Raw genomic sequence first — 23,842 nt, 5'->3', positions numbered from 1 at the left:
GCTGTGGGGTTGGGTTGGTTTTTGTTTTTAAACCAGTGTCTGGTCTGCTCTTCAGAAACAGTTAAAGAGCTAACAGCAGACGTGTTGTTGAAGACTATTTGTGCGGCTTGCCTGAGATTACAGTGATACTCTAAGCATTCTTCAAGGTTTCCAGCCTCCAATTTTCTCTCCTGTGTGGAAATAAATGACTGAAGAGAAAACTGGTGACTTTCTGAGGTCTCTTTGGAAAGAAAGAATAATTTCACAACATCGTTATTATAGACTGTAACACACTTATGAACAGCATGTAATGTAAGTTTTTTAATAACATTTGACTTAATCACCCAGATTACTGTCTCTTCAATATTTCACGGTTATCACTGAACACCTTCAATTTACATTCTTAAATAAGTTACTGTGTAAATAAAGTATGCTCGGAGTTCTTGTATGTGGACAGTACTTACATTTAATTACAGACGATCTGGATATATTTATAGGTGCAAAATACATTAAAATTGCTTACATGAAATAAGCTCAACTTGCACTAACTCTGGAATCTAAATGTTCACAACAGCACCGACAATAGCTCAGCTATTTATTTGAACATGCTTTTCAAAATGTACTTTGGAAGGCGGTAAAAAAGAAATTCAAAGAAATGGCAAGAAGAGGGAAGCACAGAAGATCAAAACTCCATAGCAGGTTGGATCAATAAAATATTAAACTGCAGTTCTTAAATGTAAGTACTACACCAAGTAGTAATCTGGTTGGTCTTAAATGGTGTTAAAGCCCTTGTTTTCTAAAGGAGACAGTAATAAGCGTTTTGCCTATTCAATCCAATCAAGATTTAGGCATCTTGCTATAAAAGCAAACATATCTGACACTTCTTCTATGACTTTAGCCGTTGGCTTTCCTGCTCCGTGCCCAGCCTTGGTATCAACGTGGATGAGAAGTGGATTGGTTTGTTTACGGCTTCGGCCCACAACATATTGCAGAGTAGCGATAAACTTCAGTGAATGTAGAGGGACCACACGATCATCGTGGTCTGCTGTGAGGAGCAGCGTAGAGGGATACTGGATGCCATCTTCTTCTGGTAGTTTGATATTGTGAAGTGGAGAGTACCTGAAGAGAGCACACAGATGTTTACATATTTTTCCCTCGAGACCCAACAAGAAGGTCCTCTCAATGCTAAAACCATCACAGTGGCATTTGACAGCACTTAAAATGCTACAGTTCTCAGTTGCATAAATCAGAATTGCACTACTGGCAACTGATACGTGGTAGTGGCCACAGATCTCTGGCTCTCAAATGTGAAGAAGTACATTGCTTTAATTCCAGAGAGGCACATCCATACACCTCACAGAAATGCCAAAAAAATTAGGAACAGGCAACAAGAAAACTGCAGCAAAATCTGTCAAGTCCATAGCAGGATCCATCCTGCTGGGAAACAGGGAAATAGAGACTTTTTCCAGCATATGTATGTAGTCCAGGTCTGCATGTGGATGGTTTCTTCCCATGCAAATTTGGAAACGGTCTCTGATAGTAAGCCGCAAGTGCTGTACAGCTATTAAATTTGTTCCCTCCAATATTTAGGTGACCTTTGAGCGTGCGTGTACTCTGAGGAAACACCATGCAGCAAACTGAAAGGAGAATGGTAAGTTTTTCTGCTTTCCGTAGATAACCTTGATGCCTATTTTTTGAGCAATGAATAATCTAACTTTCAAAATTTGCTGTCTCTGCAGGAGAATTTACATCTTTTAGCTACTGTAACATAACATAAAAGGTGTATCTACATATCCCGACACAAAGTACTCCATAGCATTAGAAATTAAATGTAACAGTAAGTCACAACGAATTCTCTCTAACCGTTTCATACTTCATTTAGACAAAGCTACACCTAGGAAGAATGTTACATTCCTTAAATCAAGAGTAGGATAGTATTTTTTTCCCCTTATTTCCTGACAGGAAATACAGAGGAAATTTTGCTCTATTTCTGAATTAATATCTCATGTTTGAGGAGTACCAGTTAAGTAAGTCCACATTATTTTTAAGAACAAGTGACAATATTTGAACATCTAAACTAACAGACTTCTGGCTTCCTCATTTTCCTCTCTGGAATAATGCAAGTAGATTTGCAGACTATGATATGTTTTGAAAAGAAGTTAAATGACAGTCACTACATGCCACTCTATTTGCTGTATGTATTTTTCGGATGTCTGCAAAGGCAACATCTAAGCAACATTACATATATATCTTCCTACAATCGATAAGCAATTGCCAGCTGTTGAAAAGGAGGCAAATAAATACTTCAGGTATTGCCACATAAGATGCTTCTAAAATGATGCACTGAGATTTTGTAAGCATGTGTGTAAGTAGGTATGGAGTGACTCCTTCCTACAGATGCATTTCTAATCACAGAATGAATTTAAAACTTTGTTTTTACTTTACCTCTTTAGAATATCTGAATTCGCAGATGTGCAGGCAAGTTTTAGTGTCCAAAATCATGAAGATCATTTGGATGATTTTTATAACAGTTAACCTTTTAACTATCATCTAAGATTTAAGTTATCTATTGATAAAAGATGAATTATGAAATTCGTTAATTGCTTTGTGCACTATATTTACAAAAATGTGTTTGCCACTAAAAGCTTAAATTAGATAACTGGAGGCTTTGAAACAACCTAATTACAATGGGCCCAACTGATCATCTAGCATTTGGACGTGACATTGACTTTTAATTTTTTTTAAATAAATGCTTTCGATCAAGACAGATCTCAGTGTACTTGCAGAACATGTACTTTTTAATATCTCTGTTAAACAGTCTATTAAATTTCAGACCAGCCAAGTTGTTTAGTGTGTCTGAAGCATTCTCTTGGAATGTTAATCTTCATTATTAAAGGAATACAAATGCAGTAACAAAAGATGAGGTTACGAAGAAATATTTTTAAATGGTGGCACTTAGATTCTAACACACTCATTATTAGCCATATCCAATGTGCAGATAAATTCTGTTCTCACACAGCTGTCTCTTTTTTTTTTTTTTTTTTTAATAATCTTTCCAGACCGCCCAGCAAGGAGTTAAGAAATTAATTAATATCCTGTTATGGTCTACTGCCGTTCAATACCTACAAATAAATCCCATTCACATTGTATAATATAACTCACAATGGTGATTCTCTCTCCCCCATTGTAAAAAATACAATTTATGTAGTGGTTCACTTGAGAATATTCTGTTGTGACAGTCTAAAGGAGTCATTATTCAGAAAGAAAACCTTATGAGTTGTGTTGTTAAAGCCGCTAGTAGAACAAGGTCTTTGAAAATATAAGCAGTTGACTCAACAGGGCTTTGAAGATAGTCTTTCATGCAAAACCGACTTGTAAGGAAATGTTGAACTCCCCAAATCCAGTGTGGGAAAGGATGAAATAATTCTTAGAATAGATATTGATCATGACAACCTGAAACTGTTGGGCAGACTATGCATTTTAGCAACCACCGAAAGGTACTTACTTGCACAGCCATTCAAACTGCTCTTTACAGTCAGAGCAACCGTAGTCAGTGGTCCAAGCATGGCCAATGGTGTACTTGTGGAACTTGAGCATGTCCATCACTCCCACTTGGGCAATAGCACAGCCAAATAGGTCGGGGCGCTGATTAGCACAGGCAGCTTTGACAGGAAAACAACTCTATTAGTATTCATATCTTAAAGAATTAAGCGCAGCAGTGAAAGGTCTACTGCCAAGTTCACGAAAGACCAACTTCCAAAAAGGCTGCCTTTTGTAAACTCAGTTTCTTCTTGAAAAAACAAAAACCAAACCAAACCAAACCAAAACAAAAACAAAAACCAACCAACCAACCAAACAAAAAAACCCCCAAAACCCAACGGTAAAATTGTTATGTTAAAACAATGTGAGAAGAAATATAGATTATCATGTAACACCTGGAGCCAAACCACTTCAGTATGATATTTATCTGATATAAACCCAATTGCACTGGGAGAAGACTGCCAGTGAATATGAAGTCAAATAGACTTTTAAGCAAAACTGAAAGCAAACAAACAAATGGATAAAAATTATTACTCCCAAAGATGGTATGTTCAAAAGAGCTTAAGAGCTATTTCCCTGTTCTTCAGGCACCAAATGTGCTGTTCTTTGAAAACTGCCTTCCAAACTAGCAGACTGGGTTTAAAGGATAAATGCTCTTTTTAAATATGTGAGCTTTTGGACTACCGAATTGAAGTTTCCTAAACCATTCACTGTTTAAACTTTTAATATTAGTATCAACACAGAAAAGGGCATTAAGGAGCAAAAGCCCTCCATTCATTCATGAAAGTTTTCTTCTGTAATTACTACATAAACCCATGTGAAAAAAGTTTTGATAAAAATAGACTACTACAAAATGAGAGGAATAACCTCATTTTAAGAATGCAAATTACTGTTGTATTTTCTTTTTTTATGATTTCCATCTTCCTACTACTAGAAGGGACAATTTCTTTAAGAATAATGCTTGCCTCATTTATTTTAAAAATAACCACAGCAGGCCCATCTAGCTCAGTGTTCAATTTATAAGAGTGGCAACTGGCAGGTGCTCCGGGAAAAGGCATTAAGCAGATACTGGGAGATATTTCCTGTACATTGTCAGCTTTTGAACTAGTTGTTTAGGTTTTCCCTGAGTTAGAGTTATCTCCAGTCATCCTGTTAAACAGCCGTCAAAACACATATCCTCTGTAAATACAACTATTTAATTTCTTAATGTTTACTCATCTAGCGTTCATCATATCCTGCAGCAGTAAGCTCTTCAATTCCAATTTCTGTGACTTGATTTAAACCTGTTGCCTGGCGATTTTACAAATTTCCCCGCTTTTGTTTTGAATTTTAAGAAATAAGAGCACTGAGATTTTCACGGAACTGCTACAACAGATCCCAGAATCCCTTTATTAATTCAGAGCTAATCACTGTGCATCCCCACCGAGGTATAGGCTTTCCCAAATTTGGGTATCTCTTAATTTTTGTCCATTGTGCAAATGGATTCTTTATTCCCATTCTTCGCCTCCTGTTAACCAGGATATCGCTATGACATGACCTTGCTTTTGGCTCAGTAAGAACTTTCTTGCACAGCTTTACGTGAGGGACCTTGTCAAAAGCTTTTAAAAATCCAAGAATAACTCCTCACCTGGATGACCGTTACAAGCATCATATGCTGCCTGACTCCTTCAAATAGCTCTAATAGATTTGCAAGATGCCACTTCAGCCTGAAAAATTCTTCCTTATATGTCAGCTATTATTTACTGGTTTTAATCGGTTTGCCCATTAGAGAAGTCAGCTTTACTCATCTACAGCTTGTGGATCACCATGAACCATTTAGAAATTGGCATTACACTTGCCCCCTTCTGTTCTTCAGATATTCAGGCTCAGTAGCCTGCAATTTCATGTCGGAGTTCACTTAGGATCTTGCGTGTGTACCATCTGGTCCTGGCGACACACTACTTTCCATTTGATTGATGTAGTCCAAAACCTCTTCTGCTGATGCTTCAGCTTGACTCAGCTCCTTAGAGTACTCCCCATGAAGAGAGACTGGTGTGGGGAACTCCCCACGCTCCTCAGGAGGAAACATCAATAAAAATAGACTCTTTAGTTGTTCTGCTTTGCCATTATCTTTCTTTAGTGCTCCTTTTACCCCTCACTACCCTGTAAGTCCCACAGATCCTCCGGCCAGCTTCCTGCTTCTGATGGGCACAGAAAACTTTCGTTGCTGATCTTTCTATTGGAAGCAATTTCCACATCAGTCTCCTGTCGTCTGTCAGCCTCTGTCAGTTTACGCTCTACCTTATTTAATTCGTTTGAACGTGATTTCTATTTTCTGAAGGATGTGACTTTACTTCTGGTAATCTCTGGTATGTAATTATGCTAACTCTTCCTGGGTCCTTTCTGAGCCATTTTCATAAGGTACATATAGTACCTTAAATAGTTGCCATGTAAAAGCTTTTTATTCTTTTAACTGAAGCTTTCAATCAGATCCCTCCCCATCATGTTATTTCCTTTTATGAACATAAATTATATTCTGGTAGGAAAAAAAGCCGAAACAACTTTCGTAACGTTGAATTTTTCTCTTGAAGCACTGTGTGTTGCTCAGCGCTCCTAGTTTCCTAAATAGTTACTTCAGTAAGAGACCACTTATGGAGACCCTCATCCATTCCCACTGCACCCCTTTAATTAGCCATAATACATAATTATACACATTAATAAACTGTGACCTGGAACAACAATTTATTTGTGAATTTTACTCCTCTACACGTACCTTGAGCTTTAAAATTCAGTACAAAAGTAAGATTTCAAAACCTCAGAACTGCTTGCCCAAGCAAGTACAAGAGGTCAAACACTGTGTTTGCATGAGGGAGGTTTTCAGCTCACAGCTGTGCTGCTCCACTCAGCTTGGGGATCACACTGCAAGACAAGGAAGTCTTGTTTTGCAGTTGAATGAGGCAAGAGCTCAGGGCTCTGCACTCCTCAGAGACACCTCCTGTTAGGCAGACTAAAAGGAAACAGGATTTTGGAAGAGTGACAATACTCCTCCTTGTCAGCTTTTTCTTCAATAAATGAGAACTGAGAAAATCTGGCAGTGGGTCCTCGCACCTAAAGTATGAGTTATGCTCTCTAACGTTGCATGAACAACTATTGCAAAATTTAGTTCTGCTTTGATGAAAAAGCACTTAAAAGAATTTCCTAAATTCATCTAACTCCACCCAGTCAAGGAAAATCCCTATCTGGGTCATCAAGAGCATGGAAATGCAGCTGGATTGTAATCCATCTGCAAGTGCAAGGGAAGGTTTCTAACAATGGATTTTTCAGAACAGGGAGGTCTAGATTCCTAACAACTCTCTCCTACTGGAATGACGCTCTGCAGGTGTAACTCACTTCCCCTTACCTAACAAGGAGCCCAGCTGACTTGTTCGGGCAGAAACACGGGTTTTTTGATGACTAAAGCGGCGTAGGATGAATCTCACCCTGACTGAAACTGAAGTTCATGTAACCATAAAATAGTATTTTCAGAAGCTATGTAACACGTTGAAAGTTTAACTGCATTTCCAAATGCATATTTACAATCACATAAAATAGACTTGTGCAATGCTTGCACTCCCAATGGTGTGCAAAATGTTTAATCCTTTACCATATTAATCCACTTCTATTGTTGCTCTTATTTATAATGCACAAATACCTCCTGACACCTGTAACCAAGAAGCATATAAGCAGAAAACACAAATGCAACTTTACATGTACTCATTGGCTACTTTTAAAACAATTGCTTTTTAAAAATAAGAATGCAGGAATAGTCAAGATGGCTTAGACCAAAGATCTGTATAACTCTGTTTAATCTGTACAAATCCTGTTTATTATTATAAATCCTGTTTATTATGCTGGATGCTAGTTCACTGAAAAATCAAGTAAAATCAATAGAGCCAGTATTCAGCAGCAGATAAGTAGGGAGGAGTATAAAAAGAGTAAGGGATAGTGGGCCTAGTAAATCTGCTCGTTTTGTATACATCAGTGGGTTATGAACTTGAAATGACTTTATTTTTATCTTCTCACGTGAGCAGCTCAACTCTGTCATATTGCCACATGCCTTTCATCCTGTTTAAAAAAACCAGCAAAACGAACCCCAATATTATTAATTTGTGTTTCCTTCTCCTTTCAAAATCAAACAAAATTACCTCTCTTTTTCTTCTACTATTTTCAGTTACAGGGATTTAATCTGAAATAAATTTTGTAGCTCTTTAAAAACTGCTTAGACTATGAGACATTTTTGTGACAAGTTTTTCTGTTTAAGAAGAGGCTATAAATTTCCTTGAATTTAAGAACACAGCAGTGAATTACATGTGAACAAGATGCATTTGTAAGGAAGTGCTACATTTACACAGTCTCTCAAAAGCTCAAGACTTTTTCAAGTAGCTGTACTTGCATTTTACGTTTTTCACCGGAGACATTCATGATTTTATTTGTGGACATGTTTTAACTACACAATGAAAGTAGAGCCAGACTGTTATGTGTTCCTGTACAAAGGCTTTAAAGACGGAACTGTCATGTTCTCATTTGCCCTCTAAGAACAAGAATGCATGACTACAGAAAGAGTGAATGAGAAACTGATGAAGGATTGCAGGATTCGGGCTTACATCACAAAGTTTCCTGATGCTGCATAACAGGTTTCTGGTTATTTGGTAATTATTTTGTGATGGTTAGCCTTAAGAAAGAAAACTCAAAAAACAAATGCATGAAAGCATTCTTATTTACTGGGTGATTCTACCACAGGGTTAGCTCTACCACACAAGACAGTAACTGTAAGTACGGCTTCTAACAGTCAGCCTTAGCTAGAGACTGCAGAATCCCAATGTCCTATGCAAAAAGGAAATGAAGTACAATTGTATGTATGTAACCCCTGGTGTATATTAATGCACTGACATTCTGGCAACTTTTGAAAAGAGGATCTCATAGATTTTTGTCCTGGTTACTTGGATAAACCCAACACCAAACCCAGGGAACACATGAGCGGTTCTTACCAACTAAGAGGCCCCCATTTGAGCCTCCATTAATAGTCAACTTCTTTGGGGATGTGTAGCCTTCCTTGATGAGGTATTTGGCAGCAGACTGAAAGTCATCAAAGCAATTTTGTTTGTTGGCCAAGATTCCGCCTAGCACACAAATAAAACAAATCAGTTGATCCCATAAAATCCATTTGATGCCATCTCTTCAGAAAAACATGTGTGCTAAAATACCTGGGAACAATTCCATTTTCATGAACATTTTAATAATTGATGCAGCTCAAAGACAGCAAAAATGAAAGATTCTTTCAACACACAGAGAGTATAAGATGGTTCTGTCGATAACTCTAATGCTTTCAGAAACTCTGAATAATACATACCTATACTGTGGAGTGAGTGCCAGGTAATGTTCCTAACCAGTAAAATTAACGCTAAAAGCTTTGCATTGCAAAATATACACAAAATGACCACATACAATCCACTTGAGGTTTGATCTAATGGGACTTTAACAGCATTAAACTCAGTGACAGTTTCTGAAGGCAATAAAGCTTCAATTTACAAAATAAACTATATTAAATAAGCACTTCTAATTTCCTGGACATAGAATATGTGGCTGGTAATTTACTTTTTTTCCTATTAGTTGTTTTCAAATCAAATGATATATAGCTATGGTCAAAAAGGGACTTCAGTGTTGCCTCTTGGTTTGAAATTTTATTAATTTATTATCAATATGGAAATGCTTAAGATACTTCCATCCCGTTGAACAAAATTCCAGATGTGATCAGATGCATGAGGAATAACTCCTGACTGAAAATGTAGGTCCAGGTGACATCGTTGCTAAGACTTCCAGTTCTCAAAACAAATAATTTTGCAGGGTGGGATAGGGAATGAAAAGGATGATTTTGCCCTACAGTCTTTCAACTATTTGAGCAGGAAAATATCAATCTAGAGAACACGTGGTTGACCCAATCTCATGATCTTCACGCTTTAGATGTTTGTTTAGCAAAAGACTTAAACTGGCTTCTCCTCAAAGAAGCTTCTCCTCTATCCTACCTTAAGACCCGGTATGTTCTTTCTCAGGCAATTAAATACTAGTATAAAATGAGAACTAGGAAGAAAGTCCTTATGTTTCTGTAGCAAAGGCTGTGGTCCAGACAGGTAAGAGGGTTTAGTGGATGCAGAAATGGAACTCCAGATCCTTTAACTTTGTTTAAAAGCTGGATGTTTATTCTCAGCTAATTGCCTGCTGTTTCCACTATGGTCCAGGAACCTCCAGGACAATTAATTTTACCCTAAAATAAGTGAGATGAGCTATAATCGGGAGGTGTGTCTATCTCCATTGTCCATCCAGCGATCCTAGACATGCAATTTACACTGGATGCCTCATGTCTCTGTTGCAAAAGTTTGGTAAGATAACTCTGACATTTAGTCATACAGATCTTGTAGAACTGGGACCAGTACATTTTAATTTTTTTTTTTTTAGCAAATGCACATTATTCTCACATTAACAAGACCACTGAAGAGAGACACACTGGATCAACGAAAAAGTCTTCAAATGTGTGGCAATAAAGGAGAAACAAATCTTACTGTTTGCTCAAAGTTATGGTCTGGTGTAAGGTCAGAGCACTATCTATACAACTAAACCTAAGTAAACAGACTTCTGTAATTGCTTCTGGAATTAACAAAGAACAGATACATATCTTATTATGTAACTGCAACAAACGACTTGGGTCAAAATTAAGCAGGAAATAGGTGGACCAAAGAAGCATTATCATATTAAGATAAATTTTATTAAAAACTATTACAAAGCAATTGGCAAATTAAAATTAATGAAGGATACTTCATCTTTAGCAATAATATCCTGTATCTGTAAGCATATATAGCTTCTATTTATGAAACTACTACATATTTAACTTAATTGTGAGGAAATGACCCAGACAAAAAGTTACCGCAGATGAAATAGTAAAACCAAGATGTAATGATCTGGGAATACAGTTTTGTTTGATAAAAAGTTATTATGGATTACTTCCATGGCAAATTTCTGCATCATAAACACCACTGTTCTGGTGCATTTGCCTTGCTGGTAACAACTCCAGTAACTTATCCACCAGATTCTTGGGATATCAATAAGGCGTCACAATTAAGTAATGATGAATATGTTACACTGATGAGTAGGACTTTTTCCAGCCTTTTCCTCTGGTGAAGGGATGCAGAAAATTGTCAACAATAAGGCAAGTGGATAAAGACAATCAAAGGATTAAGACAAGGATTAGATGGGAAAAACATGGAGAGAAATACATCAAAGGTATTAAGAAAAGGGGGAAAGAGATTGACAGGTTTTTGCAGTGAGTGACTTGATTTCCCTGCAGCATGAAAGTCAGCTTAAAAAAACCCAAAAAGGTCAAATGCCTGTCTACAAGAAGTTGGACCCTCTAAGAGAGAGTGGAGGGAATGACATGTCACTGCACTTGTGGAGCTGGTTGCTTTCATATGAACTTCAGACACATTAACAAAATATTAAAAAAGGGTCTATTCATAAATGGTGCAAAAACAATCTGGAAAAGAAACATTCCGAACTCAAAAGTTCACACCTTCTGCAATATTCTGTAAATGGTTTATTTTTTTTGTGTGATACCAAGAGAGTCTAAATATTCAGTGTTATTGTCTTGGGGATCTAGAATTGTGGGGCTACGTGCACCTATAATGAAAGAGGTATGTGAAAACAAGCCAGGTCTCCTGCAATACAGACAGAAATCTTTCTGAAAATCAGTTCAAGAAAAATATCTGCATTTTCAAATGCTTAAGTCTAGGGAACTTGATCTTGCTTAAAAAAGTGCAATAATTTTATTGTAAAACACTGTGTTTGTGCAAGACTTTTTAAGTAGGTTGCAAAAATTAAAATAATCTAACAAAAGCCATCAGATAACCCTGGACAATGTACAGATCTCAGGAAGAAAAAAACCTTCCTGTTCTACAGAATACACAAAAGGCAAAAGGAGATGTGAGTATGGAAGAGAGAGTGAAGATGAAATGTTGTAATTTTCATTGCTAAGCCTGCAGTTTTGTTCTTCCACCTGGACTGATTTACCTTTGTGCCAAGTCTCTCCATATTCACCACCGCCCCTGATGTTCGCCACCGCTAGAACACCCCCTAGGTGTCGCACAAAAATAAGTCTTGACACACTGAAAAAGCAAACAGATGGAGGATTATTTAGAAATTGCAATTTTTATATCCCTACCACTTTCACAAAACTATTTTGAGGGAAAGATCTCTCCCAGAATCAGTGATGAAATTGTGAATGAGGTCCCCCTTGACGGCACACCTCAGTAGCCAGGCTTTTTTCAGTGGTTATCGATGGGAGCGAAACCCTCTGCAGCCTTGGGAAAGGAAGCAACCAGTGCCGGTCCATTCTTCCTCCCTTAGTTCTGCACTTTTGAGAAGAGTGGCCAGTGGTTTTGCCTAACAGAAGACCTCCCCCCAGGACATGTCACCATTTTAAAAATTATCTTCAAAGCCTTTCCGTGTGGGGACTAGAGCTACGCAGCACCGCTGGACCACCACAGCTTTCTGAACTGTTCCTCTTCTGTGGGTCCTCCACATTTTCAGAGAGGAAAGAGAGGAAATAAAGCAAAGAATTAAGTCTTAAGATCAGCACTTGATCTTTGTTTATGAGCAGGTGATTTCAACTTCTGCTTAATGTACTTCTTTTGGACCTTTACAAAACTATGTTTGCAAAGAAAAACTCTGCTTCTCCCATTGTTTTGTGCCAGGGTCTGCAGTCACGTTCTGGCCAATCCCCTTCTTATTTATTTTCCACTTGCATTGCTAAATACAAAACAAATAGTGAAAAGTATAATCACAAGTTCTGCCTTCCCTACTATCCCCAGAACCTGGCTGAAAGCTAAAGTAGCATACATTTTTTTTTTTTAAATGCCAAACTGCAAAAGTATCAAAGCTACTGCTATCTTTTTAAAGGGGACTGAAGTAATTATATTTAACAATTAAGAAGAGAAATAGATCTCTGATCAGTTGAGGCAGTAGCATAACATAGCAGAAGCTGCAGATGGAAAACCACACATATGTCAAGGAGACCAGTAAAATATTAAAATTTAATCCCAACAACTCTAGTGGGTTTAAATTTCTTATTTACTTGAAATCTTTGCTCATGCAAGAAATCACTGCCTGCAGAAATCAACCGCAAGAGCAAGGACTAGGCCTTTCTACCTTTAAGCCCCCCTACTGCTTATCAGAAATGTCCTGAAATCCTGAAAGATGGTATTCCTACAGTGTGTCCCCATGTGGATGTAGTATCAAAACAGGTAAATTTTTCATACCTCCCAAAATAATTATCTATGTACTGCCACTTGTTACTGAGAGTATATACCAAGGATTAAGGAAACAAAAATAAAAGCAGAAGCATAACTGAGAAGAGATTTCTGTATTTTCATGAATCATTAAACACAAACTTTCCACCGAGGCTGGTTATCTGTGGCCATCAGATGGCTCAGGAGGCATGAACTATGCCTGCTTCTGTAAAAATCAATTTTAAAGTCCATCACTGTGAATTCTGTTTTCCTTAGATGGCCGTGACATGCTGATCAGATGCAAGATTGACATTCTATAAGCACACTGTGCAAAGGTCAGAGAGCATTATTCTGTCAAACTCCAGGATGCCTAATTTCAACAGGCTTCTACACAGCTAATGTGCAATAGCCTGACAGTAGGTTACCTCATGAGACTGTGGCTTCTTAATTTTTGGTATGTTAAAGCCCCAAAACTTCCCAGAATATTCTGCACATCTTTTTCCTGTCTCTGTCCCAAACAAAGTCAATAGAAGCTTTTTGGTCCAAACTTACTTGATTTCCTAGTAATGAAAGGTAGCAAGTATAAGAATTGCAGGGAAGGTAAGAGCTACCTACTCAAATATAGTGCCTGAGAATATATGAAAAATAAAAAATTCCGTAACAGAGTCCATCCTCTTCTATTTGCTCAAAGCAACTGGGCTCATCTGACGGATTAGTACATTTAGCCAGCAAAGCATCTGTGAGCAATGCAGAACCAAAGGATTGAGTGCATGATGTCCTGTCCACGGACTGCTCTAACAGAGATGGTACCTCGATGATAAATTTTGTAGGGTTCTGAGTGACTTAGGATCTCACAGGATATGCAGTACTCTTACTACAGGAAGCTAGTCCCCATTTCCACAAGCAAACAATTTTTCTGTCATGCAGATCCTCAATGGGATAAAGTTCAGAGTTTGGTAACAATCCTTATATTGCCCAAACTGTAAGTAGGTTTAGTATATCTGCGCTCACTCTCAGCAATACTACTGGGATTTAGGCACTTCAGAAAACATTACCCCACGTACCCCAACATATACATCTAGTAATGTCACTGCCAATGACAATTAATATCCACTCCAGAATGGACAGTAGTAAAGTGAGTCAGGACACTAACTTGACCAATACTTTGAGACAGATGTGCCTAGAGCTTATAACAAGCTTTATATATAATCAGGACTTATTAACTTTTTAAAAAAAGTGAAAATTTCAGGTGATCAGACAGCACAAAATTCAAATTTCATACAAAACCCTGTTACTGCATCCTGTGTTCTTCCAGGTGGATTCCTGCTTCCAGATCTGATTTCAAGTCAACTTGGTGTGTGAGTCACAGCAAACTGCCCTGTCACCCTGGATGCCTATAAAATGTCTCATTCTGCAGAAGAAAGTCTGGCCCCCAGCTCTTCCCAACAGTCTCTTTTGCTCATTATCCCCGTTTTTCTTTCTCTCCTGGGAGCAGGGTAAAGAAAAAGAGTAAAGGAAAGGGCAACAGGGTCAGGAAGGAGCCAGTGGAGGGAGCAGAAGATAGTTCCTTCCCTTGAGAGCTCCTTCCAGATCTTATCACTCTTAAGGAGCATAACACAAAAAAAAAATAAGATAACAGGTATCGTTTTTTACAGTGCAGAACAACGTGAGAATCGCTTCGAGGAGCAAGAATGCCTCCCCAGAATTACTGACCTGCTTTCAGGTATTGTAGCTGACTGAGAAATGCAGGCTAGTGCATTGGTGGGGAAAAAGTCCGGAGTCACTGGACTTGGTTGCTTTCTTGACTTGTGTGGAGAAAGCAACCGAAAAGAGCAATCTTGCACGCTGCACCCCTGGTCGTGACGTTGCCCGACCTTCCTCTGGCCTTTCAGTCTCTCCCTGCACCGCCTCTTTGCTTAAAGGTGTGGTACAACCTTGCCCTGCAGCACTGAAATGCAATTTCACGGTCTGCTTCACAATCAGTTGTACTCCTGGATTCACGAGAAACTGCTTCTCCTGTACCCACATGGGCACATACGGAACAGTGAGCGGAAACGCCTTGGTTCCTGCAGGGCAACTACCTGAATTAGAGGCACCAGTGGTGGGTTTCTGGTGGCATTTCCCCAGCAGCTCTGCCAAGCCACCGGTTCTTCAGCCTTCACTCGCGCTCGCTACGCAGGCCGTGGAATTAATGACAGTGCTCTGGCAGGCAGCAAACTCGAAATGCTACCAAATGCAGCTCATCAGTCCAGAGGAGCATATAAAAGATGCATGCTTGCATTCAAAATGAAACACTGGTGCAACTGACTTGATGACTTTGGCCTATCATCCTTACAGCTATTTCTGGATACTCCAGCCTGTTGGTTTGTTTCTATTGCTTTCAGTGAAGAAGATTTTATCTTCATTTTTTTGTGCTGGAGAAAAAATGAAGAGCAACACCAGTTTCTGAATTAAGCAGAAATAAGCTTTGCAAGCCAGAGAGCTGGCTCACATTGATGGGTGTGAAATACCAGTGAGAAAACATTGTACTGGCTTGAAGAAATACAGGACAGAAATGAACAAGCAAAAAGGAGAAGATGGAGTGCTTTGTGAAAAGTTGTAAGAGCCTTCAGTTAACAAAAAACACTCAGGAATATTTATCCAGGAACTTGTTTGTTTGTTTTTTTTTAAAGGTAAGGGGACTACTACTCGACTGCATTTCCATAACTAAATCTTGGCTCAGGATCAGGTGAGCAATGTGGCAAGCCTCAACCTTGGCCATCCTGTGGCTGCTTTCTAGCACCCATGCCTGTGGTCATCTACCTGTCCTGGGTTTGAGTGAGCGGCGGGGTTTTTGGTGGCAGGGGAGGGGGCTACAGCAGTGACCCCCTGTGAGAAGCTTCTCGAAGCTCCCCCAGCTCCAAGTCAGCTCCACCTCTGCACCAAAACTGAGCCCATCAGCTGCGCCTCTGCGATAACGTATTTAAGAAGGGACGTGGTGACGGGCAGTGGGACTGGTGAGGAGAGTTACGGCAGCTGCATGAACACCAAGGTCAGTGGAGGAACGGAGGAAGAAAGGAGGGGGAGATGTGCCAGAGCAGAGACCCTCCTGTATCCTGTGGTGAGACGGCAGGGCGGCCCCCCCCGCCACCCATGGAGATCTACGGTGGAGCAGACATTGATTTATGGCCTGTGGAGGGCCCCATAAGGACAATTAAGGTGTCTGCACCTGAAGGAGTCCGGGACCCTGTGGGCAGAAGCAGCCCCCGCTGCTGTAATTCAGCGCTGGGAGGATTGCAGCATGCGGGGGTGTCCCACGCTGGAGCAGCTCGGGAAGGGCTGCAGCCGTGGGAGGGACTCCAGTTGGAGAAAGTTGGTGTCCTACACCGAAGCAGGGTGGGGAACGCTGTGGCCCGTGGGAGGGACTCATGTCGGAGAAGGTTTGTGGAGGACTGTCTGCTGTGAGAGGGGGACCACGCTGGAGCAGGGGGAACAAGTTCCAGAAGCTCCCCCCACCGCAGATGGCAGAAGTGGCAGCACTGACTGCACCCCCCATTCCCTGCCCCTGCGCCACTGGGGGAGGAGGTAGAGATATCGGGAGCAGAGCTGAGCCCGGGAAGAAGGGAGGGGTGGGGGGAAGGTGTTCTCAAGATGTGGCAATGCTTCTCACTGTCCCACTCTGTTATGTGTTGTTGTTGTTAGTGTCTGTAACAAATTTATGTTCTTTTTTTCTTCCCCTAATAAGTCTGTCTTTTGCCTGTGACTGTAATGAGTGATTTATCCCTCCCAGTCCTATCTTGAATCCCAAGCTTCTGCTTATTTTCTCCTTCTCGGCACTTGAGGGGAAGAGAGGAATGAGCAGCTGTGTGGTGCTCAGTTGCCCTCTGAGTTCAAACCACAACAACCCCAGAAATGACCAAATTGTGGTGTTGGGCTGTGGCTGGAGCAGCACTTGGACCTGGAAACTCCTTCTGGCATACTGCAGTATATAGTAACAGGGATGTAGTCAAACATTACTTGACTCTGACAAGTAAAGGGGGAACTGGATGTCCTACCTTTCTGGCAGAAATTCTTTATTACAATTTCTCTTCCCTGGTGTGGCCAATCTTATTTTATCTACGTTGTCAGTGGGATAATGTATTTTGATCTGGAGATGACTGACAGTTCTCTGTGCATTTACTTTTAAGGGACTGTTAACAGATTCATAGTCTTATTTTACAAGATGTATAATAAAGGTTTCACAGGGTTCAGGAAGACATAGGTCACTGCTCCCACCTCCCATCTTCCTCTCTTCTGACTGTCAGCTGCACCCTCTTACTGCTGTTTGCTGGACTCCTACAAGAGTAAATTTTTAACTTGCCGGAATGGCAGAAAACCACCCACCCCATTTTGTTGGGATAGCTTTCTGCCATCGTGAGGTAAATTAGCTTAGCAAAGGTTCCAGCAAGCACCAGGGCCAATGGATGGGAGGTGGAAGGAAGCACTGAGATACCTTCTCCTTTTGCCAGCAGCCAGCTTGTGTCAGCTCTGCAGTACGTGGTATTTTACCTTAAATCAATAGATATATAACATTTACTTTTAAAAAGAAAACATGATAAGTTTTATCACAGTTTTCAGCATCTACAATAAACTGTAATAAATCAGTGCTTGATCCTAATCTAAAATGGAATTTAAAAACTATTCTGGTTATATAACTGTGTCTCTCAAAAACCACAGGAAATTAAAAACGTAGTTTTACAAGGCAGATAAAAAGCTTTCAAATAATCATAGAATGCAAAATAGGAGGTCCATTGTTAGGCGAGGCATTTGCTAGAAAGGACAAGAAACTGTAAATACTATTTAGAAATACAATCACAGTGACCTGGAAAAGCAAGTACTACAAGTATTTATTGAAAGGTGCTGACTCTAAAGCAAGACTGGTAGCACCTAAACTTAATAGGATGGTTTCATAATGGATTATTTTTGTGTTGGTGAGCTGTTCTTCTACTCCCTGTAAAACTGCTCTCCGTTCAGTCCTTTGCATTTCTGTTCTCCCCTGCCTCACACAGGAGCATTTCTTACATATTACAATCACTGCCAATCTTTGTAAGTCTGTTCAGATTCCCTTGCTGAAGAAATAAGCCTCTTCTTTAAAGAGATCATCTATTCAATAAAGCTTATGGCTTTTGAGGGTTATAAATCCTGCTTTGTACACACCATTTTTGGTTTACGTGTTGCTTTGCATACGCAGAGCCCATATCATGTGCATCTCAAGACAGAATCATCTTTCCTCTTTCCTGATCATATGGGAACACAGTAGGATTTTGCTTCTGATGTAATCTTAAAAGTACAATACGATAATACAGCCAAATTTTAGTTACTTACATTAATTTAAAGAAATATTTGATTTTCTGTAATATGTAGACATAGCTAATTGTGTAACTTGGAAAAAAGAAACCTTCCTATGTTATCAGTTCAGCAAAGGGCTCAAACGCTTGCTTAATATATGTCCATATGCTTTTCTGCTGAAATCAGTGACAGAGCAGGAAGAGGTTAAGGTGTAATCCAAAGGGCAGGGTGTCTGCTGTAAATCTCAGAAGAGCACCACATTTCTCTGCCTTGACCTAGATTTCTCCTGTGAGCCTAGGCAAAACCCTTGAATTCAGGACGAAGCAGACAAATGATGCCTGGGCACTGATATGCAGTCTTTACAGCTTCTCAGGGACCCGAAAAGCACTAGTCTCAGATCCATAGTCCACCCTGCCCCTAGTCTGTGAGATCTGTTAATACCAGATACTTCAGAAGAATGTATAAATTACCCCACTTACCTGTAGCTTGGTGTAATTGATATGTTGAAGCCCCCATATCCGTACAAGAAGGCAGGATGAGAACCATCCAATTTAATTCCTTTCTTGTGAATAATAAACATTGGGATCTTAGTACCATCTTTGCTAGGGTAGAAAACCTACAAGAGAAAAAGAAATCTGAAATGCTGATATGACTCTCCACAACTGCTGTTAACAAGAATCAGAGCTGATCACTTCCATCATGGCCAATGGGTAAAACTTCCTGAGCAACCTGCACCCATTGCCCAGGTCAGGTTCAGTATCGGCCATCACCCATTTGGCTGCTCAATAGCTCTGGAAAATGTATCAAAATGAGACAATACAAAGGGTATGACAGCATCATTTTTCCATATATTATCCATCAGTTCTACATACAAGGGGGTTTAAGAAAATGCTACAAAAGCAATACAATTCTCTGCAAGGGAAGACTGGAGTTGTACAAATGCAAAAACTGCACAGTCTATCGTATATGAAAGTATAAAAGACTGAGCCGGCAAGGAGAATGAGCAGAAGTAAATCCAGATTTCCACTTTAAAACGATAATGTCTAAAAACTTGTTGTTTTTAAAAATTCAAAATTTCAGACAGTAGAGAACAGAAAACAGAGAAGAAAGAAACTCAAGGTAGGGTTGTGACTTAGTGAGACCCCACTAAATATATCATTGCTTTGATTAACCGACAGCTATGTTACTACCAAATAAATATGTAAAACTCTGAAGATCTGGTCTTGTTCCACTGAAATTACAGAGAATTCCTTTGTATCAGTTGATATAACAGTCTTTGCTTGTAAAAACATAAATTTAATCACAAGCAGAAGGCCAAAGATACTTAAACAGTCACAGTATTTTGGTTTCAGAATTAATACATTGGTATTAACAACATCACACCAGATTCAAGTCAAAAGAGTAAACTTTGAATAGCTGAAGACACTGTTTCTTACTAAGCCTTGTGAAAACAGCAAAGAGCTGACTACTCAACACTTGTACACGCAGCATGAATTCACCAACGCAAGTCTGTATCCACCAAAAGTGGACTAAGCATTGGCCAGTCTTTCCAGGTTGTCTCAACAACCCCTTCACCTCATCAGAGGGGTAACATAAGCCATGACAGAAACTTTCGTAGCACTTGGTACATTTTCAGGCATTACCTAGCAGCTAGAACCAGGACCCCTAATGCTGCAGAACCCCCAAACCCACCCATCAAGAAAGCTAAACTACCTGCTGGCTTTCAGGAAATCAGCTCCCAGAACACCAAGTACCCACACAGCATGTGCTTTCATATGTCCTTCTATTACTGCCACAGCACTGCGTGAACTTAAAAGCTAAATTCCATGTACACAAATATAGACTCCAATTGCTTAACACAGTTCCCATATCTTGTTGTTTGCTGCATGTATCTGCCTGCATGCTCCAACTGACGATCCAGCGTGTCTTATTTTGCCGTCAAGCAAAACACATGGGTGTGAATACAGTTTTCTGCTTCTTGTAAAGTTCTATTGACTATTTTTCATTGTTTTGATTTTAGCATCATTATTTGCAGCTTCTAGTCTAATTAGAACAAAGAAGTAGTAAATTAAGAATGCAAGTCATATCATTTTGCTGCATGTTTACAACTGTGCTTTTAAAGGAAATAGCCCTACCATGCTTTATAAAGCACATGATCAACAGGATCTATTTTTAAAACACATGAACCTCAACAGTAATATGAACCTGTGCAACACATTTATTCTGAGCATTGCCTGCAATGTGAGACATATAAATGCACATGGCACATTGAAAACAAAATAATCACATTTAATTTTAGTTTAATCATTGCTAAGGAAATGTGAGAAATATCAAACAAAACCACATCTGGCTCCAAAGGCTTCACCAAAACCTGTAGACATATTCCAGATAAAATTCAGCATTCCACAGTTCCCAGCAGATGGAAAAATTCAGAACAAAAGCCTGAAGGCAGACGAAATCACTGCTTCCAACTACTGCCACAACTGTATCTTTACTGACAAAGCGCTCGTCAGAACTCAATGCAGTAGAATACAAAGGATTTTCATTTTAAGTATTTAGCTGAACACTATAAAAAATATCTGATGGACAGGAGAACTGCTGAGGCTGGTGATGAGGAGTTTCAGAGAGACTCCTCTCTAAAATGCAATCCATCAACTCCAGTTGTAGCTGGCACTTCACACGAAGTGAGTACCTGTCTTTCCTATGTTCCAGCAACTCAGTGCTGTTGGCCAGTCCTTTCCTGATGATTATAGGATGCCACAAATTGTACTGCTTCTTTCTGAACAAGGGTTTGGTTTTTTGTGTTTTTTTTTTTTTTTTTTTTTTTTTTTTTGTTGTTGTTGTTTTGCTTTTTTTTTCCCCCCCCAAAGAACTGTTTGAAAACTGAATTCGGTAGGGCTTTTATCACCATCAGTTAAGATTAAATAACATACCATTAAATGAAAACTCAACAAAAAAAAGGACGCATGTCAAGGTGACATTTGCAATTTAAGAGTTTTCACTCCTATCTTTGCTAAAATAACGATTACCTCTCCCTCCAAGATGAACAAACGGGAAGGGGGTGGAAATCAATTCAGTTAGATACCAAGGTATGTGAAGCTATTTAAGCTTCTCCAAATAGACTATTTTCAACAACTGATTCAATCTCACCTTTAAATTAGTTGTTATCTCTGAAGCAAGTCCAATGGTTTATTCATGTAACCAATAAAGGGACAGGCTTCTATCTCAAACTGGAAAGGGCAAGCCCTAAAGAGAAGAATTTCCCAAGATGGTATTTCATGCCTAATTTTAGAAGCTGTCAGCTTTTATAGCAGTAAATGCTCATAAAAGGGTACTACCGTTTTCTGCTTTATCACAGATAGGAGTAATCCACTTGCACTGGTCACATTATACTACTCATTGCTCGTGTATTTTCAAATAATGACTCATGTCACTACAGCCATTAGCACGTATAAGAACAGGACACCTTAGCAATGTGATTTTGGAGGGAAAAGGATGGAGAACAATGCTTCAGGCATATTGTTACGAATGCTGAAACTCACCATTCAAGGAGGGTCGTGCTAAAAATAAATATCTCCAGCCTCTAGGAACGCACCAGAAATACTGTGTGGTTGACAGGGCGCTCCTGCTGCACGCGACCCTTCATGCTATTCTAGGAGCATAATGCTGGGCTGGAGAAGTGCAGCAGCCATGAAACTTGTAGCTCACTTGTCTCACACTAACAGCCCTATCTGTCACATGGCAGAGGAGTCTCGGTGCCTGAGGCATAAATTTATAAGAGCCCTATTCCTCTTATTATATGAGCCAGGGAGTGAGCAACAGTGTTCACACAATTACTCATTGCTATAAACTACATGACGATTAATCTATATAAGCTACACAAACAACAATCTTAGTCATGCTTCTTTAGTGCATACATATATATTTATATGTTTTCGGTTTTGTTTTTAAAGTTAGCGTTTGAAATTTACACTCCATTTTCACCTAGAAAAGACAATGGAAGTTTACTTCCAAGACAGTTTACAGAGTAAGTTTTACAAGTAAATACAGTTAATGGCTGCAAGATAGGATTTGCAAATTTACTTAAGCAGGATAAAAAAAAGTTCTGTACGTTCAATTCTGGGGAGGTCTTTGTCCTCCTAATTATTAATTGCTTTAAATGTGCAATATTTATGTTAGGTGAATCTTCATTTAGGGAAGAAGCGAACAATCAGCCAGCATTATAGACACAGACCTAAATTCAGAAAGACACTAAGCTTATCCACTTCTGCCTCTGCAATGACACAAGAAGTGTCATTTCCATCTCAAGTCATCAGGAGACAAAACCAGGTATTTTAGCTTTTGAAAAGCGAAGAGGATTTGAAATAGAGAGGGTGAAGATAAAGTTTATCTTTCACTTGTATATAGAGATAATACAGCCAGACGCTATGCACTTCTCTTGTGAGTAAATAAGAAATTAGTATCTTAGAATTTTAAAGAAAGTGATACAATCATCACAACAAATAAATAAATAAAACTAATCTTCCTGAATACCCGCCTTGTGCCACATAATTAAAAATACCTAAACCTACTGAAATTAGATAGAAACATCATTTTTTTTAAATTAAAAAACCTCAGAAATTTCTGAGTATTCAGTTTCACTTTTTCTCCCTTTCAGAAATGTTTCTTCTGTTTATACAATGGAGATACTAAAAGATGTATGTAATTACAATTGTTCAGGGGAGAAAAGTGCATGTACACCTGAAATCATCTTGCTTTTACAAAATCAAAAATCCTTCTAAGCAAAAAACAACCCCAAATTCGTACAGATTTAAAATGAACCTCATAAAGGTAAGAGTCAACACAGGCTTTGAAATACTGTTGTAAAACACAAATAAAAAATAATCTTATCCAAACAGGTTTAATGTATATATTTTTCAGCTGTGAACAATATCTGAATGTCTAAAAACCTCGTACAATTTTTCTGACTCACTCATTAACAGCAAAGAGAATCACAATCCAATTAAAAAGTGATTAGTTTGGCTTTTGAGAAATAATTATTTCCTGCTGATAATACATGAATGTTACATATGAAAAGAAACTTTGACTTCTGGGACTGGAAAACACCCCCTAAGTCACAACAGGCTAATTATTCTTAGAAAGCCACTAGCGATTCCAAAAATGTCTCTCCCAACCCCTTTCAAGATTAGGTACTACAGACCAGAGATATCAATTCTTTCCATGTCTTTGTGTGCTTGATCAAAACCAGGTAAGAGTCATACTTGTCATTAGTTTGACATTCATTGTGTGAAATGCCAAAGAATTTTACAACGAGCATCTAAAAAGGCATATAAATCATGCCGGAATACTCCTTATTAAAAATGCGTGTTCAGTAATTTAGATTTAATTACACCACGCCAGTGCCTTTAAAAGGAGTTTTGTTCTGACACCTTCCCTACCCTTTTAGTGAGGTAATTCCTTTTCATTTGAACCAAACACAGGACGTGGCAGTCTTGTGGAATTTAGCAGTTGTTTCCTGCTCCGAGAGCAGAGCGGCTGCCCCCACACGCGGCTGCTGCGATTCCACTCGCGGCCACCACAAAATTCCAGGCAGCCCCCCGAGCAGCACAACGCCCAGCTCAGTGCCAGCCCCACGCTGGGCACGGCTGCGCTGAGCCCCATCAAAGGGAAGGAACGCTTCAGGTTTTATTTCCCAGAACTGCGTTTCAAGCATCCAGTTTCAC

General features: G+C 39.2%; 1 protein-coding gene across 1 annotated transcript in view; it reads right to left on the bottom strand.

The window, feature by feature from the left end:
• Positions 1-287: 287 nt before the first annotated feature.
• Positions 288-23,842, bottom strand: part of LOC104366429 (prolyl endopeptidase) — a 108,284-nt gene continuing 84,729 nt past the window's right edge. Inside the window, exons 11-15 of the mRNA XM_042803092.1 lie at positions 18,599-18,735; positions 11,596-11,690; positions 8,526-8,657; positions 3,485-3,641; positions 288-1,098 (exon numbers count right to left, since the gene is read on the bottom strand). Coding sequence (XP_042659026.1) covers positions 804-1,098; positions 3,485-3,641; positions 8,526-8,657; positions 11,596-11,690; positions 18,599-18,735 — 816 coding nt within the window. The 3' untranslated portion in view covers positions 288-803. The remainder of the gene's footprint in view (positions 1,099-3,484; positions 3,642-8,525; positions 8,658-11,595; positions 11,691-18,598; positions 18,736-23,842) is intronic.

The sequence above is a fragment of the Tyto alba genome, unplaced genomic scaffold (assembly GCF_018691265.1).
Source record: "Tyto alba isolate M040663 unplaced genomic scaffold, T.alba_DEE_v4.0 Super-Scaffold_40, whole genome shotgun sequence".
NCBI classification, from domain to species: domain Eukaryota; kingdom Metazoa; phylum Chordata; class Aves; order Strigiformes; family Tytonidae; genus Tyto; species Tyto alba.
Note: the sequence above shows the minus strand (reverse complement) of the source record. Positions and strands in the feature narration are given on the sequence as shown.